Source organism: Bubalus kerabau, chromosome 4, assembly GCF_029407905.1.
Source record: "Bubalus kerabau isolate K-KA32 ecotype Philippines breed swamp buffalo chromosome 4, PCC_UOA_SB_1v2, whole genome shotgun sequence".
NCBI lineage: Eukaryota > Metazoa > Chordata > Mammalia > Artiodactyla > Bovidae > Bubalus > Bubalus kerabau.
This window is the reverse complement of record NC_073627.1, coordinates 20,463,191-20,476,456: the sequence shown is the minus strand read 5'-3', so window position 1 is coordinate 20,476,456 and position 13,266 is coordinate 20,463,191. Positions and strand designations below refer to the sequence as shown.

The window sequence follows — 13,266 nt, the reverse complement described above, 5'->3', positions numbered from 1 at the left end:
AACAGCGGAGGCGCCTCCTGCGTCCCCAGGACCCGCACGGCTCCTCCCCTCCCTTCCTGGTCTCCATCTGCCTCTGGAGGAAGTTAAAGCCCCGTGTAGCCAAGAGAGGAGCTCCCAGTTGCCCAGCCGTGCGCTCCCGAGCGGCCCGGCGCTCACCATGCGGCCCCTCCTCATGCTATGGGGCTGCCTCGTGCTCCCAGGTGAGATGGGGGCGAGGGTGGAGGGATGCGGGGCTCATCCCCAAGCTCGCCCCCTGGGTCTGCTAGAGGGACCTCCTGAAGCTACCTTCGCTATGGCTGTGACGCAACCCCCGCCGCCTAATCCTTCCAGGCTTCGCCCCACCCTACTCCTCGTCCTCCACCCTCAGAGGGGCCACTTGCTGTTCCTGGAACAGAGAGCCAGGTCTTCCCCCAGACCTGAGGGTCCTGGACTCCTCATGGCTGAGTGGCTGTGAGTGTAGCTTTGCCTCTTTTGTCTTCATTTCCTGACTCGGTGCCAACCAGGGAGCTGAGAAGACACCCCTTATACTAAACTCAGCAAATATTTCTTGAACTTCTGCTGTAGCGCTCACAACAACCCTGAGAGATGAAGAATTATTCCATTTCATCAATTCACAAGCCTGCTTTTCTTTTTCTTTTTTTTTTAATTTTTTAACATAAAATTTAGGATGTATCTTATAACTGATGTCAGTTCCATTGACTTTTTTTTAATGTTATATGAAATCTTGGTAGCTCTTACATATGAAAACATCTTAATTCAGTGACATAGGACATATTTTCTATAGGTGAGAAAACTTAGAGAGGTCAAGCAGTTTTCCCAGATCACACAGCTACTAAGCAGCTGTGCTGGGATTCAAACTCTCGGCTGTCTGAATCTAGAGTTTCCCCATCACCAGCCTTCAATACATCAGGTTTAGGGAAACAGTAACAGCCCTGCCCCAAGGTCCCTCAGTGGCAGAGTGGAGTACCAGCTCTTACCAAGTTTGCCCCAAGAAGGGAGTGACCGAGGAAAACCTTCTGGTCTTGACCTTGGGACTTAAATCAGGGAATTCCAGCCTTCACATGTGCTGTGGTTTCAGGTTACGGATCGGTGGTGGACCCGAAGGAGATCAGTGGCTTCGAAGGTGACACCGTGTCCCTGCAATGCACCTATGAGGAGCAGCTAAAGAAGAACCAGAAGTACTGGTGCCGCGAGGCTGGGCTCTTCATCTCCCGCTGCACTGGGACTGTCTTCTCTGGAGAATACGGCCAGGAAGGAAGGGTGTCGGTCCACGACAACCCGCAGGAGAACAGGTTCACGGTCATCCTGAGGAACCTCACCCTGAAGGACATGGGGAAGTACTGGTGTGGGGTCAAAAGACTGGGCTTCGATAAGACTATGTCAGTCTCTCTGCTTGTCTTTCCAGGTAACAGACATCCCTCCTTCCCTGGGAGGGATTCAGGGTCATGGAGGTGGGGGCAGGGGAATTGCACCTCCCCATGACAGAGGACAGACTGCAACACAAAAGTGGGGTGTTCCTGAGGTGTGACCTGCTTGTTCAATACAGTTCTTGTCTTTCTTTTTTTTTGGCTGTGCTGGGTCTTCAGTGACATGCCCAGGCTTTCTCTAGTTGCAGTGAGCAAAGGCTACATTTTGTTGCAGTGCACGGGCTTCTGACCACACTTATTGCGGTGGCTTCCCTTGCTGTGGAGCACACGCGTGTGGGCCCAGTCGTTGTGGCTCAAGGGCTTAGCTGCTCCGAGGCATGTGGGATCTTTCCGGACCAGGGATCGAACCATGTCCCCTGCACTGACAGGCAGATTCTTAACCACTGGACCACCAGGGAAGTCCTCAAAACAATTTCATTGAGACCTCTGTTTGGGGTGCCCTGTAGCTGGGGAGGTTCTGAGAAATTAGTCCTAGGGAGACTAGGGCTCAGGGGTCAAGGGTCAGAGGTCTGAGGATGCTGGGAATCAAGGATCAGGGAAGGTGCCAAGGCATTGCTTTTGGACTTGTACCTTCTCCTGGTCTCCTCCTGACAGTCACCACAGCCAAGCTGGGGAAGACAGAGGCTGAGGCCTCTCCGCTCACAGGGACCTCCCTGTCCAAGCACACAGCAGCCTCTCCGTACGCAGGGACCTCTCTTCACCCAGCAACCTCTCCATTTGCAAGGATCTCTCCTCACCCAGCAACCTCTCCGTATGCAGGGACCTCTCTCCACTCAGCAGCTTCTCCACTTGCAAGGATCTCTCCTCACCCAGCAACCTCTCCGTATGCAGGGACCTCTCTCCACTCAGCAACCTCTCCATTTGCAAGGATCTCTCCTCACCCAGCAACCTCTCCGTATGCAGGGACCTCTCTCCACCCAGCAGCTTCTCCATTTGCAAGGATCTCTCCTCACCCAGCAACCTCTCCGTACGCAGGGACCTCTCTTCACTCAGCAACCTCTCCTCCTGCAGGGATCTCCCAGCCAGCCACACAACTGGACTCCACCTCAACACAGGACACCAGTTTTGTCCCCAGCAGCAGCTCCAAGTCCAGGTGAGCCCTAGGTGACCAAAGCCAGCTTTCAGGTCAGCACTAAACTATAAGGTGCCTCTGATCCAATAAGAACCCAGTACTCCTTCCTCTGGGTTGCAGCTGCTCACGAAGGGCAGATTCTGCACCGTCCCACCCCCTACCCGGCACTACAGGGGCCAGCAGCCCTGTTGCCTTGGATATGCAGGCCCCCATAGCCGCCAGTCCCCACCTCACTCCCTGCCCAGTTTTAGAGAAAGCCACCCTAGTCCAGCAGCTTTTGCCTGAACACTTTGCACTGGGCCCTATGCCAAGCATGAAAACATGGAACCAAACAAAATGATTTTTTCTTACCTAACTGGATTCCCAGGTGGAAGGACTGGCTCTTGGGGGGTTATATACAAACTACGCTTCTCAGGTGGCGTTAGTGGTAAAGAACCTGCCTGCCAGTGCAGGAGACATAAGAGATGTGGGTTCAATCCCTGGGTCGGGAAGTTCCCCTGGAGGAGGGCATGGCAACCCACTCCAGTATTCTTGCCTGGAGAATCCCATGGACAGAGGATCCTCACAGGCTACAGTCCATGGGGTCACAGAGAGTTGGACACAACTGAGTGACTGATCATGCATGCATACTCCATTACTGGTAGCCAGGCAACTGCTCACGGGTTCAGACCCTGCTGAAAGTGTCTCCTGGGGTTGGCGATGGGGTCTGAAGCCCCTTCCATTGGGACTAACAGGATGTTCTAGTCCCTGGTGCTCTCTGATCTCCTTGGGAGAGATGAGGGATGTGACCAGAACTCAGAATAAGAATGCCCAGTGTTTCACTGACATCTGGTGACAGCCACCAGGCTCCTTCCCTCTCACTCACAGGGTGTCCATCCCACTGATCCGGATCTTGGCCCCAGTCCTGGTGCTGCTAGCCCTTCTGCTGGCCACAGGCCTGGCCGCCCTCGGCAACTACATGTTTCAACGGAGAGAAAAAGGTGAGCCATGTGGACGGGAGGGGTGAAGGGCTCTCAGCCAGGGGTCTCCCTGAGACCCACAATGCCCCCATGACCCCAGAGAGACCTTGTGGGGCTCAGTGTGTGCATCTCAGACATGGGTATCAGGAGCCCTGCTCCTCTTTTCTGAGGGACCCACGGGGCAGTCCACAAGCAATTCAAATGGGGAAGCAAGACACTGGGGGGCTCTCATCTTGCTTTGATCTGTCTGGTCAAGCTCATCAGCCACGTCGCTCCCTGTTGATCCCATGAACCCATCCATGTCCAGTCTCTGCAGGTTCTGACCTCGTGTGAGGACTGACTACAGGGTGGAGTGCGGGCCGGAGCACTTGAACAGGATGTACCTTGAGGCCCTACACCTACTGCTGTGTCTCTAGAGATGCTCAGCCCCTTTCAAGGCTTGGCTTCAAATTCCCAGCTCTGCCGTTTTTTAGCTGTGTGGCCTTGGGCAAGTCACCTAACTTCCTTGAGCCTCAGCTTCCCCAGATATATGGCCTACAGAAATAGAATACAAGTCACATGTGTGGTTTAAAATTCCCTGACTGAGTAGCATGGAAACATATACACTGCCATATGTAAAATAGATAGCCAGTGGGAATTCGCTGTATGACTCGGGGAATTCAAACCAGGGCTCTGTGACAACCTAGAGGAGTGGGATGGAGTGGGAGGTGGGAGCAAGGTTCAAGAGGGAGGGGACATATGTGTACCTGATTCATGTTGATGTATGACAGAAACCAACACAATATTGTATAGCAATTATCCTACAATTAGAAATAAATAAATTTTTTAAGATTTCCCTAATAGTCACACACAATAAAGAAGAAACTAGTGATGTTAATTCTAATAATAAACTTTATTTAACATGATACATCCAAAACTTTATCATTTCAACATGGAATCAATATAAAATACTAATTATATATATTCCACATTCAGTTTTTCATATAAAGTCTTTGAAACCCAGTATAATTCAAAGTAATCACATTTCCAGTGCTCAGTGGCCATATGTAGCTCCTGAGGTGGATGGGACAGATAAAGAAGGTTTAACTAAAATAACAGTACTGGGAGACGCCTTGTGCCAGGCACTGTGGTGTGGCTTATGTTGTTTTTATCTCCTTTAATCTCAATACTGTGGAGTTCGGAACTACTTATTGCAAAACCTGGGCTTCCCTGGTGGCTCAGCGGTAAAGAATCCGCCTGCAATGCAGGAGCTGCAGAAGACAAGAGTTTGATCCCTGGGTCGAGAATATCGCCTAGAGGAGGGCTTGGCAACCCACTGTAATATTCTTGCCTGGAGAATCCCATGGATAGAGGAGCCCGGTAGGCTACAGTCCATAGGGTAGCAAAGAGTCAAGATATGACTGAAGCAACTTAGCATGCACGCATGCATTACAATACCTACAAATACCCCATTTTATAGGGCAAGAAACTGAGGCACAGAGTGGTTAAGCAGTTTGCCCTTGGTATAGCTGGGAAGCAGTACAGCCAGGAAGCCAAATTTGCCAACTGGCAATGTTGTGCCAGTACAAGTGGCCGTGGTGGGAAACGATGGGCCTGCCACCCACCTCCTCTTTGTGTGGCCCCCAGGAAGAAATGTCAACTCTGCCCATGTCCCTAGATCCCCTCAGAGGAGTTGGGAGGATCCCACGGGGTGAAAACATTCCAATCACAACCTGAGAGCCTTGTAGTCCCTTGCCTCTCAAATTGCAGTCCCCAGCTGGCAGCAGCGACATCCCTGGGTAGCCTGTTAGAAATTCAGGCTTTAGGGCCCCAACCTCAACCTACTGAATTAGAATCTGCATTTTAATAAAATTTCCTATACACACATTGAGGTTTAAGAAACAATGACCTGAGCACACAGAATCACTTCCCTAGCCAGTTTCTGGCGCACACACTGGGATTTCCATGTAATGATCTCAAAAGTCAGGGTCACTGCCAAGGGGTTGGGCTTCTCTGCCAAATCTTCTTGCCTGGGAAGCCCCAGGTGCAAGGGGCCGTCCATCTCTGTGGGAGCAGCTCCCGGCTTCAAGGTGCTCCTTCCTGTCTCTTTCAGCTCAACTGGCCTCGGAGACACAGAAGAAGGACAAGATCCATCTCTCCCACTTGGTAAGGAAGGAGGCAGGCCCAAGCTCAGATGCCCCTGAGGCCAGAAGTCAAGATTCACCCTGACTTCCCATCAGGTGCCAGCAGGTCTCTGCTTCTGGCCTAGGGCCCCATTCTCATTCCTGTCCTTGTAGCATCAGAGAACATTGGAGCTGGATCCACAGCGGGTCTTTGCGATCATCTAACCCAGCCTTTCTCTAAGTTTGGTACAAACTCCCTTTCAAAACACCTGGGGGTAGGGGTGGGGGTGGGGGTGGGGGCCTATTAGAAACATTCTCTTCTACACCAGTCCCAACCAAACCCTCTAGGGGTGGGGCTGCTGCTGCTAAGTTGCTTCAGTCGTGTCCGACTCTGTGCGACCCCATAGATGGCAGCCCACCAGGCTCCCTCGTCCCTGGGATTCTCCAGGCAAGAACACTGGAGTGGGTTGCCATTTCCTTCTCCAATGCATGAAAGTGAAGTCACTCAGTCGTGTCCAACTCTTCGAGACCCCATGGACTGCAGCCTATCAGGGTCCTCCGTTCGTGGGATTTTCCAGGCAAGAGTACTGGAGTGGGGTGCCATTGCCTTCTCCGAGGGGTGGGGCTAGGAACCTGAATTTTAAACACAGCCTTGGGGGATTCCGACAGCACACTGGAATATGACTACCAATAGATGCTAGTCTGCTTTTGCAGAAGAGAGCACTGAGGCCCAGAGAGGGAAAACGTCTTGCCCAGGGTCACACAGCAGGCGGTGGGTGGCTCCAGAGGTCTTGACCTTCATTTCTTCTCTTTCCAGAGCACCCTTCTCTGAGCTTTCCTTGGTTCTGAGACCAAGGCGGTATGCTACCCTGACGTTCGGACTGAGGGGGCAGGGGGCAGGAAGAATGGGGGGGGGTCCCTGTGCCCATTTTCCTGGAGAGAGGCTACCTGCTGCCAGGCCCCTCTCTTACCCCTGCAAGGAGAGACCCCCGGTTTCCATATCAGCACCCTACAGAGAAGGTCACCCCTTAGAAGAGAGCAGCCCCATGTGCCTCCCCCCACCCACCCAACCTGATCTCTCCTTTCTCAGCTGTTTACTGAGATGCCTCCACTCTGATTCCCTTAAACACTAGAGCAGGAAAGGGGGACTGCCATTGCCTTCTTTCCTGGCGCCAGCAAGGACAAAAGACTTAGGCCGGATCCCCCCAGGGAGAGCCTGCGGTGGGATGGGGTACTGGGCCGTCCTTCGCTTAGGAAGCAGCTGTTGTTGTCTCAGGAAGCTCAACGAGACCAACGGGGTGGATGGGAGTGAGGGAGAGGTCATGGAGACAGATGCAGGGGCTGACATGGCCACCGCCAGGACCCTCCTCCTGGCTCTACATCCTGGGGCTCACCCCTCCCCAACTCAGAAAGAGAGGCTGGGCTGGAGAGAGAATCTTGATGCTGCCTCACCTACCTGTTTTTCTAGAAGCTTCCCAGGTGGCGCTAGTGGGAAAGAATCTGCCTGCCAATATAGGAGACATAATAGATGTGAGTTCAATCCCTGGGTCAGGAAGATCCCCTGGAGGAGGACACAGCAACCCACTCCAGTATTCTTGCCTGGAAAATCCCATGGACAGAGGAGACTGACAGGCTATTATAATCCATAGGGTTGCATAGAGTTGGGCACAACTGAAGAGACTTAGCACACATGCAGAAATAGAGGCTCATATAGATCTTGTATAATACAATCCAGAAAATGCCTCCACGCTTGCTGGAACAGCCCAGGGTCCACTGCGTGGGCAGAGGGACCATTGAGAGATGCAGATGCTCCTGGGGCAGAGGGCAGTGGTCCTGGCCACAGCCTACATATGTGGTTTGGTCTCTGCCCCCCTGAAGCTCTTTCCTCAAATTCGGTCACCCCTGAGTAGGTGACATTTCTGCAGCTGTTGATGGCCAGTGTCAGCAGTGGCTGGGTTTTGACCAAATCCCAAGGCTGTCGGTATGGGATTCATGGGAAATGGAAGTGACCTTGGGAGATCTCTGATCCAGCCCAGCTCTGCCATGTCCTTGCCACAGGCAGGGCTGGGGTGGGCAAGGGCCATGAGTGACAGCATTTGTGACATCCTTCCCCCTCCCCCATGCCTTCAGGCCCTCATTCCCCCAGTCATATCTCACCTGAGAAACTCTGTTCTGACTCTTACCTTGTCCCCATCAGCCTGCAGGTGTCGCTAGAGGTGGCTCACACGTTCACCTCTACCCCACCCCCCACAGCTAGGGTATTGCTCAAAGCCGGGGCCAGTTAGTAGACAAGAGACACTGTCACTAAGAAAAGTGTGCATGAGGCCCTGCCAGGATGGCAGAATAGCATAGGAAAGAGCTTGGATCTGAGGTCAGATAGTCACAGGTTCAAGGCCCGGCTCAGCCACTCATCTGCTGTGTGACGTCTGGTGAGTGACATCACCTCTCTGAGCCTCGGTTTTCCCATCTCTCGGGACTGTGGTTAGAACAAGTGAGATGAGCCATCTCGTAGTTATCCAGGAAGTGGGAGCTTCTTTCCTTGGCTTCAGTGCCCATCAGACTGTGGGATCTGCTGGGCAGCTGTACCCTTAGGAGAAGTGGCTGGGGGCCTCTGCCAGCTCCAGCCTCTGCTCTGCCCAGCTGCTGGGCAAGAGAGTGAGAGGTAGAGGGGCCCAGCACTCAGACCTGAGGACCCATGAGAGCAGCTGAGTGTCAGGAGATGGGCTGCCTCACTTGTTCTAGACTACCTGTCTTTCCTCCCTGGGCCTCGGTTTTCTCATCTGATCAAGGAGGGGTTGCTCAGATGGACGATTCCTAAGGAATCTTTCCTGTGCTGTTTGTTATTCGGTGAGTCTTTGACGTGTCCAACTTTGCTGTCTCCGGCCTATGACAAAAAGCCTGCAGCCTGCAGTCTTCCTGCTTCAAGGAGATAAATAACAATCATGGAAACAAATTAATCACTCCAGGAGTTCCCAGTTGTTGAGTGTGATAAAACATTATCAGAAATGTTTATTATTTTCCTAAGGGGAATATTTCACTCCCCGTTTTATAGCTTGGGAAATTGGGCCCCAGAGAAGTTAGGTGGCTCACCCAAGGTCACACTGAGACGTAGTAAATTGACCGTAAGGACTCTGACTCCACAGCCCACCCGCTGCCTGTCCCTCCTGCTTCTCCGGCTTGCAGCCCATCCCTGCGGCTGCCGAGAACAGGCTGTTCTGACTGAATCTGTGTTTCAGGCGCTGGGGAACAGCTGGGTCCCGGAGTCCGCTGTGATCAAGCTTGCAGAGCCCACTGGGCCTCCTGCCAGCCCCGAGCCCTCCGCCAGCTCCAACACGGAGATCTGGTGCCTGAGCCAGGTGTGGACAGAGGGCTCTGGGAGCCTGGAGCCGCCTAGCTTGGCTCCACTCTGACAATGCAGGGAAGTGGGGGAGGGCCCTACTCTCAGCGTCCACCCACCACCCCCATCATAACCAGAGTCTTGGCCATTTCACCTGGGAAGTCAGGGCTCCTGACTTCACATCCTCTTTTTTTCCTGACCCAGAAAAATTCTTGAGTAGCATGGTGGGAGTGACAGCTTAAAGAGTTCTGGGCTGGCAGGATTCCCATGTCTGCAGTCAGAACCAGGCCTGAGGCCATAAGGATGCTCCCCCAGGGAATGGGGAAATGGGGGTTATGAAACAAAGCCTCGGGGGTCCTGGGAGAAGGAGTGGTTAGTCCTACATCTCTTAGATGGACAGAGGCCCAGAGCTTGTGGGAAAGTCCAGAGTGGACCCGATAGCTGCCTGGAGATCCCCCAGCTGGGCTCCGATTTTTACCCCATACTGTTGTCTTTACAGACTTCAGAAGATGACGAAGCCTCTTGGCGGGACCCTAAGGGAGACATGACCCCAGCCTCTACCCTCCCCATGTCGGGGGACGAGCCGGGCTTTTCAAAGTTCAGCTCAGTCTAGCCACCAAACGCCCTCCTTGAATCTCTGGGAGGGCTGAACTTGCACTAACTTGGACAAGCTTTCTGCTATGACTTCAGAATCCTCCTGCCAGAGTCCAGGTCTCTCCCCCACCCTTCCCAAGCTTTCCTCCTGCCCATCTCAGCTGACCCTGAAGGCTTCGTCAGCCCTGGAGCCTGATGCGGTGGCCTCACAGTTCCAGCTGGAAACTGGGACCTCTCCAAGATGGTCACATCCTTGGGCAAAGCATACAGCCGCTGGACCTTCGAGGGGTCAGGCAGGGCTCAGAGGGTCTTCTCGAAGTTTGTATCTGCTATGGGAGGGTCCCCTGGGCCTGGGTGCCCAGTCACAGGTCCCTCTTAATTCCCCTTCCAGATGCCACTTTCTCCTCCCTTCCTTCCATCCTCAGACTCAGGGCTAAGTTCTCCCACATAAGCTGGTGAGGAGGAGGGAGCCTGTGGGGTTAGCCTGGATCCTGATTTCTCAAAGCCAATTGTGAACCACCTGCATCCCAGTCCTTCAGGAAGCTGGTTAAAAAGATGATTCTGGGACCCCATCAAGACCTTCCCAAACCAGGATTTCACTGGTGGTCCAGTAATTAGGACTCCATGCTTCCAATGCAAGGGGCACTGGCATGGTACTGCCGAAAAAAAGAAGAAAATAAACTACCAAAACCATCTCTGAGGCTGGGCCTGGGACTATGCATTTCTTCCAAGTGCACCAGTGATTCTAACACTGGTATTTGAGTACCAGTGGGCTGGTTGAGCTCTCAGGTCCCTCCAGCTTAGAGAGTTGACATTTGGTGTGTGGAGTCTCCCCCTTCCCCCTATAGGGCCTGCTCTGCCCACCACACCATGGCCCAGCTGGAGGCTTTCCTGGACCTGCCTGAGTCCAGACTCAGGTCAAGTGCACATCGGAAAGGCCAAGCCCAAGACTGGCTAGGAGTGGTTGTCTATCCGATCTTGAGGTAGGAGAAAGATGGGCTCCAGGCTAGGCATTTACAACTGGCTTCTTCCTATTTAGATTTCTTGGGGACGAGAAAAAAATGGGCTTCAGGCAGGACACTTTCAACAAGCTTCCTGTTTGTATTTCCTGAGACAGGAGAGAGGTGGGCTCCAGGTTAGGCATTTATAGTCAGACTCCTGTTTGTGCTCTGAAATGGAAGTAACAACAGAAACAGGGTAAATAGCCAGGATTTGTCTCATGTGGACACTTTAAGATAGCAGTCTTGGCAAGAACAAAGAGGGACTAAACCTTGAAGCAAAAGATCAAGAGATCCCATATTCCCCCTCCTTTAACCTCAGATACGCAGATGACACCACCCTTATGACAGAAAGCTAAGAACTAAAGAGCCTCTTGATAAAAGTGAAAGAGGAGAGTGAAAAAGTTGGCTTAAAACTCAACATTCAGAAAACGAAGATCATGGCATCTGGTCCCATCACTTCATGGAAAATAGATGGGAAACAATGGAAACAGTGACAGACTTTATTTTGGGGGGCTCCAAAATCACTGCAGATGGTAACTGCAGCCATGAAATTAAAAGACGCTTACTCCTTGGAATAAAAGCTATGACCAACCTAGACAGCATATTAAAAAGCAGAGACATTACTTTGCCAACAAAGGTCTGTCTAGTCAAAGCTATCGTTTTTCCAACAGTCATGTATGCATGTGAGAGTTGGACTATAAAGAAAGCTGAGCACCGAAGAATTGATGTTTTTGAACTGTGGTGTTAGAGAAGACTCTTGAGAGTCCCTTGGACTGCAAGGAGACCCAACCAGTCCATCCTAAAGGAAATCAGTCCTGAATATTCATTGGAAGGACTGATGCTGAAGCTGAAACTCCAATACTTTGGCCACCTGATGCAAAGAACTAACTCATTGGAAAAGACCCTGATTCTGGGCAAGATTGAAGGCAGAAGAAGGGGACAGACAGAGGATGAGATGGTTGGATGGCGTCACCGACTTGATGGACATGAGTTTGAGCAAGCTCTGGGAGTTGGTGATGGACAGGGAAGCCTGGCTAACTGCGGTCCATGGGGTCGTGAAGAGTCGCTCACAATTGAGTAACTGAACTGAATCTGAATCTGAATGGGGCAAGGGAGGCAAAAGGAAGGGAGGTCACCCCATAGGCCTCTGGGCTGGAATCCATCTTGGCTGAGGGGTGTGTGCTCACCTAGGGGAGGGTCCTGAGACAAATTAGCCAGGGGGACAAACAAGACAGTTGGCCAGAGAGAAGACAAAGACCTGGATAACTGCCTCTTTATAAAGGATTTAAACTTCCCAAAGGCATGGCTCTCAAGACTCTTGGAGTTTGCCCATGCTTCTTTCTGCATGTACTCTGCTTTTCCAATAAACGTTTACTTTTCTCTTTACCTTCTGCCTCCTCTTCAGATTTCTTTCTTGTCAAGGCAGGCAAGGACTGGGGATTTAGGGCTAGTGGTCTAGCAGTTAGGACTCCTGGTCAGGGAACTAAGCCAGCTGCTGCTGGCTGCTGCTTACTGCAAGCTACTGTTCACTGTTGCATGAGTCCAGAATCAGTCTTCCTACTCAGCGTGCAATCCAGGCTTTGGAAGGAGGATGGAAAGAATCTTGGCTCCTTCCTTTTCAAGAAAGGATTGATTGCCTGTGGGTTCTGGCAGCTGGGAGGTAGGTAGAAAGACACAGAGCGCAGATGGAGGTGGATATCTAACAGGGAGGAGGGGGACTTCCCTGGTGGTCCAGTGACTAAGGGTCTGTGTTCCCAATGCTCACGGCCCAGGTTCGATCCCCAGTCAGGGAACTAGATACCAATTGTCCCAACTAAGATCCAGCGCAGCCTAATTAATTAATTAAAATATCTAAAATAAATAAGTAAATAAAAGCAAGGGAGGGGATAGGACAGGACCCTAAGGGGAACATGAAAGTGACCCTGAATTTGGTCCCCTGGAATGAGGGAAGGAGAGGTAAAGTAACAGAACTACTATTTTTTTTTCCTTTTTCTATTTTCTCTGAAAAATGAACCAGGAGCTGCTCAGTATACAAAACCTAGAAATATGGAGGGATAAAAAGGGAAAAACATATCACTCATTGTCTCATGGCTACCCAGAGACCATCGTTACTGCATTTTGTTGTTTCTTTCCAGTTTTTTTTCTCCACATCACTTGCCGATGTGTTTTTACAAATTATTTTGTCATACAATTTTATATCCTGTTTTTCACACTTAATTATTATATCATTAAGCATTCATGTTTTGCATAAGGTTTTTACAAACATTTTCTAAATTAAAGTTTATCGGCTGCATAATATTTCATGTCAATTTATTTTAATTCTCTCTCACTAGATACTTGTTTCTATTTTTGCTATTATACATAATATCGTGGTGAATCTTTGCACACTGCTTTGTCTGCATTTGGAGATTTCTTTCAGAAGGATTTGCTTATATGGATGTGCCAGGTCAGAGGGCATAAATATTTTTTAAATTACTGATACTCATCGCTGAACAGCTTTCAGAAATAGTAGAACCCATTTCAATCCCACCAGGGCCTGTCAGTCAGCATTTCTCAAAGTCCTCAACAGCCTCCACCCCTGCCCCTGTGGCTGTAGGAGGAGAAACCACTTATAATGCCCCAGAAGTGAGGGCCTAGGGGGCTGGGCAAGGTGGAGCCAATCTTATGATGCTAAGGAAACTCACCAGAAAGTGGTAGCTAGTGCAGGGTGGGAGTGGTGGGTGTCACATGGGGAGCACATCTTACCTTTTCCAAGTGGAAAGGGACCCCCAGGT

At 51.2% G+C, this 13,266-nt stretch overlaps 1 protein-coding gene across 8 annotated transcripts; it reads left to right on the top strand.

Moving 5' to 3' along the window:
* Nucleotides 1-12,678, top strand: CD300LG (CD300 molecule like family member g). Of its 8 annotated transcripts, none has more exons than XM_055575755.1 (7): nt 1-200; nt 1,079-1,405; nt 2,403-2,520; nt 3,367-3,479; nt 5,551-5,603; nt 8,797-8,916; nt 9,397-12,678. In XM_055575755.1, the coding sequence occupies exons 1-7, from the start codon at nt 158-160 to the stop codon at nt 9,508-9,510; spliced, it is 888 nt and encodes a 295-aa protein (XP_055431730.1). In that variant the 5' UTR covers nt 1-157; the 3' UTR covers nt 9,511-12,678. The 8 variants fall into 8 exon arrangements, with proteins under 8 accessions (XP_055431730.1, XP_055431729.1, XP_055431731.1 ...); XM_055575754.1 differs by having other exon boundaries at nt 2,331-2,520; XM_055575756.1 differs by having other exon boundaries at nt 2,439-2,520; nt 9,397-12,677.
* The last annotated feature ends 588 nt before the right edge of the window (nt 12,679-13,266 follow it).

Bases quoted from the DNA above. Each gene is read 5' to 3' on its own strand.
- CD300LG (XM_055575754.1), top strand. From the start codon at position 158: ATGCGGCCCCTCCTCATGCTATGGGGCTGCCTCGTGCTCCCAG. The intron at 3,480-5,550 runs GTGAGCCATGTG...TGTCTCTTTCAG, and splicing joins GTTTCAACGGAGAGAAAAAG to CTCAACTGGCCTCGGAGACA. The intron at 8,917-9,396 runs GTGTGGACAGAG...TTGTCTTTACAG, and splicing joins AGATCTGGTGCCTGAGCCAG to ACTTCAGAAGATGACGAAGC.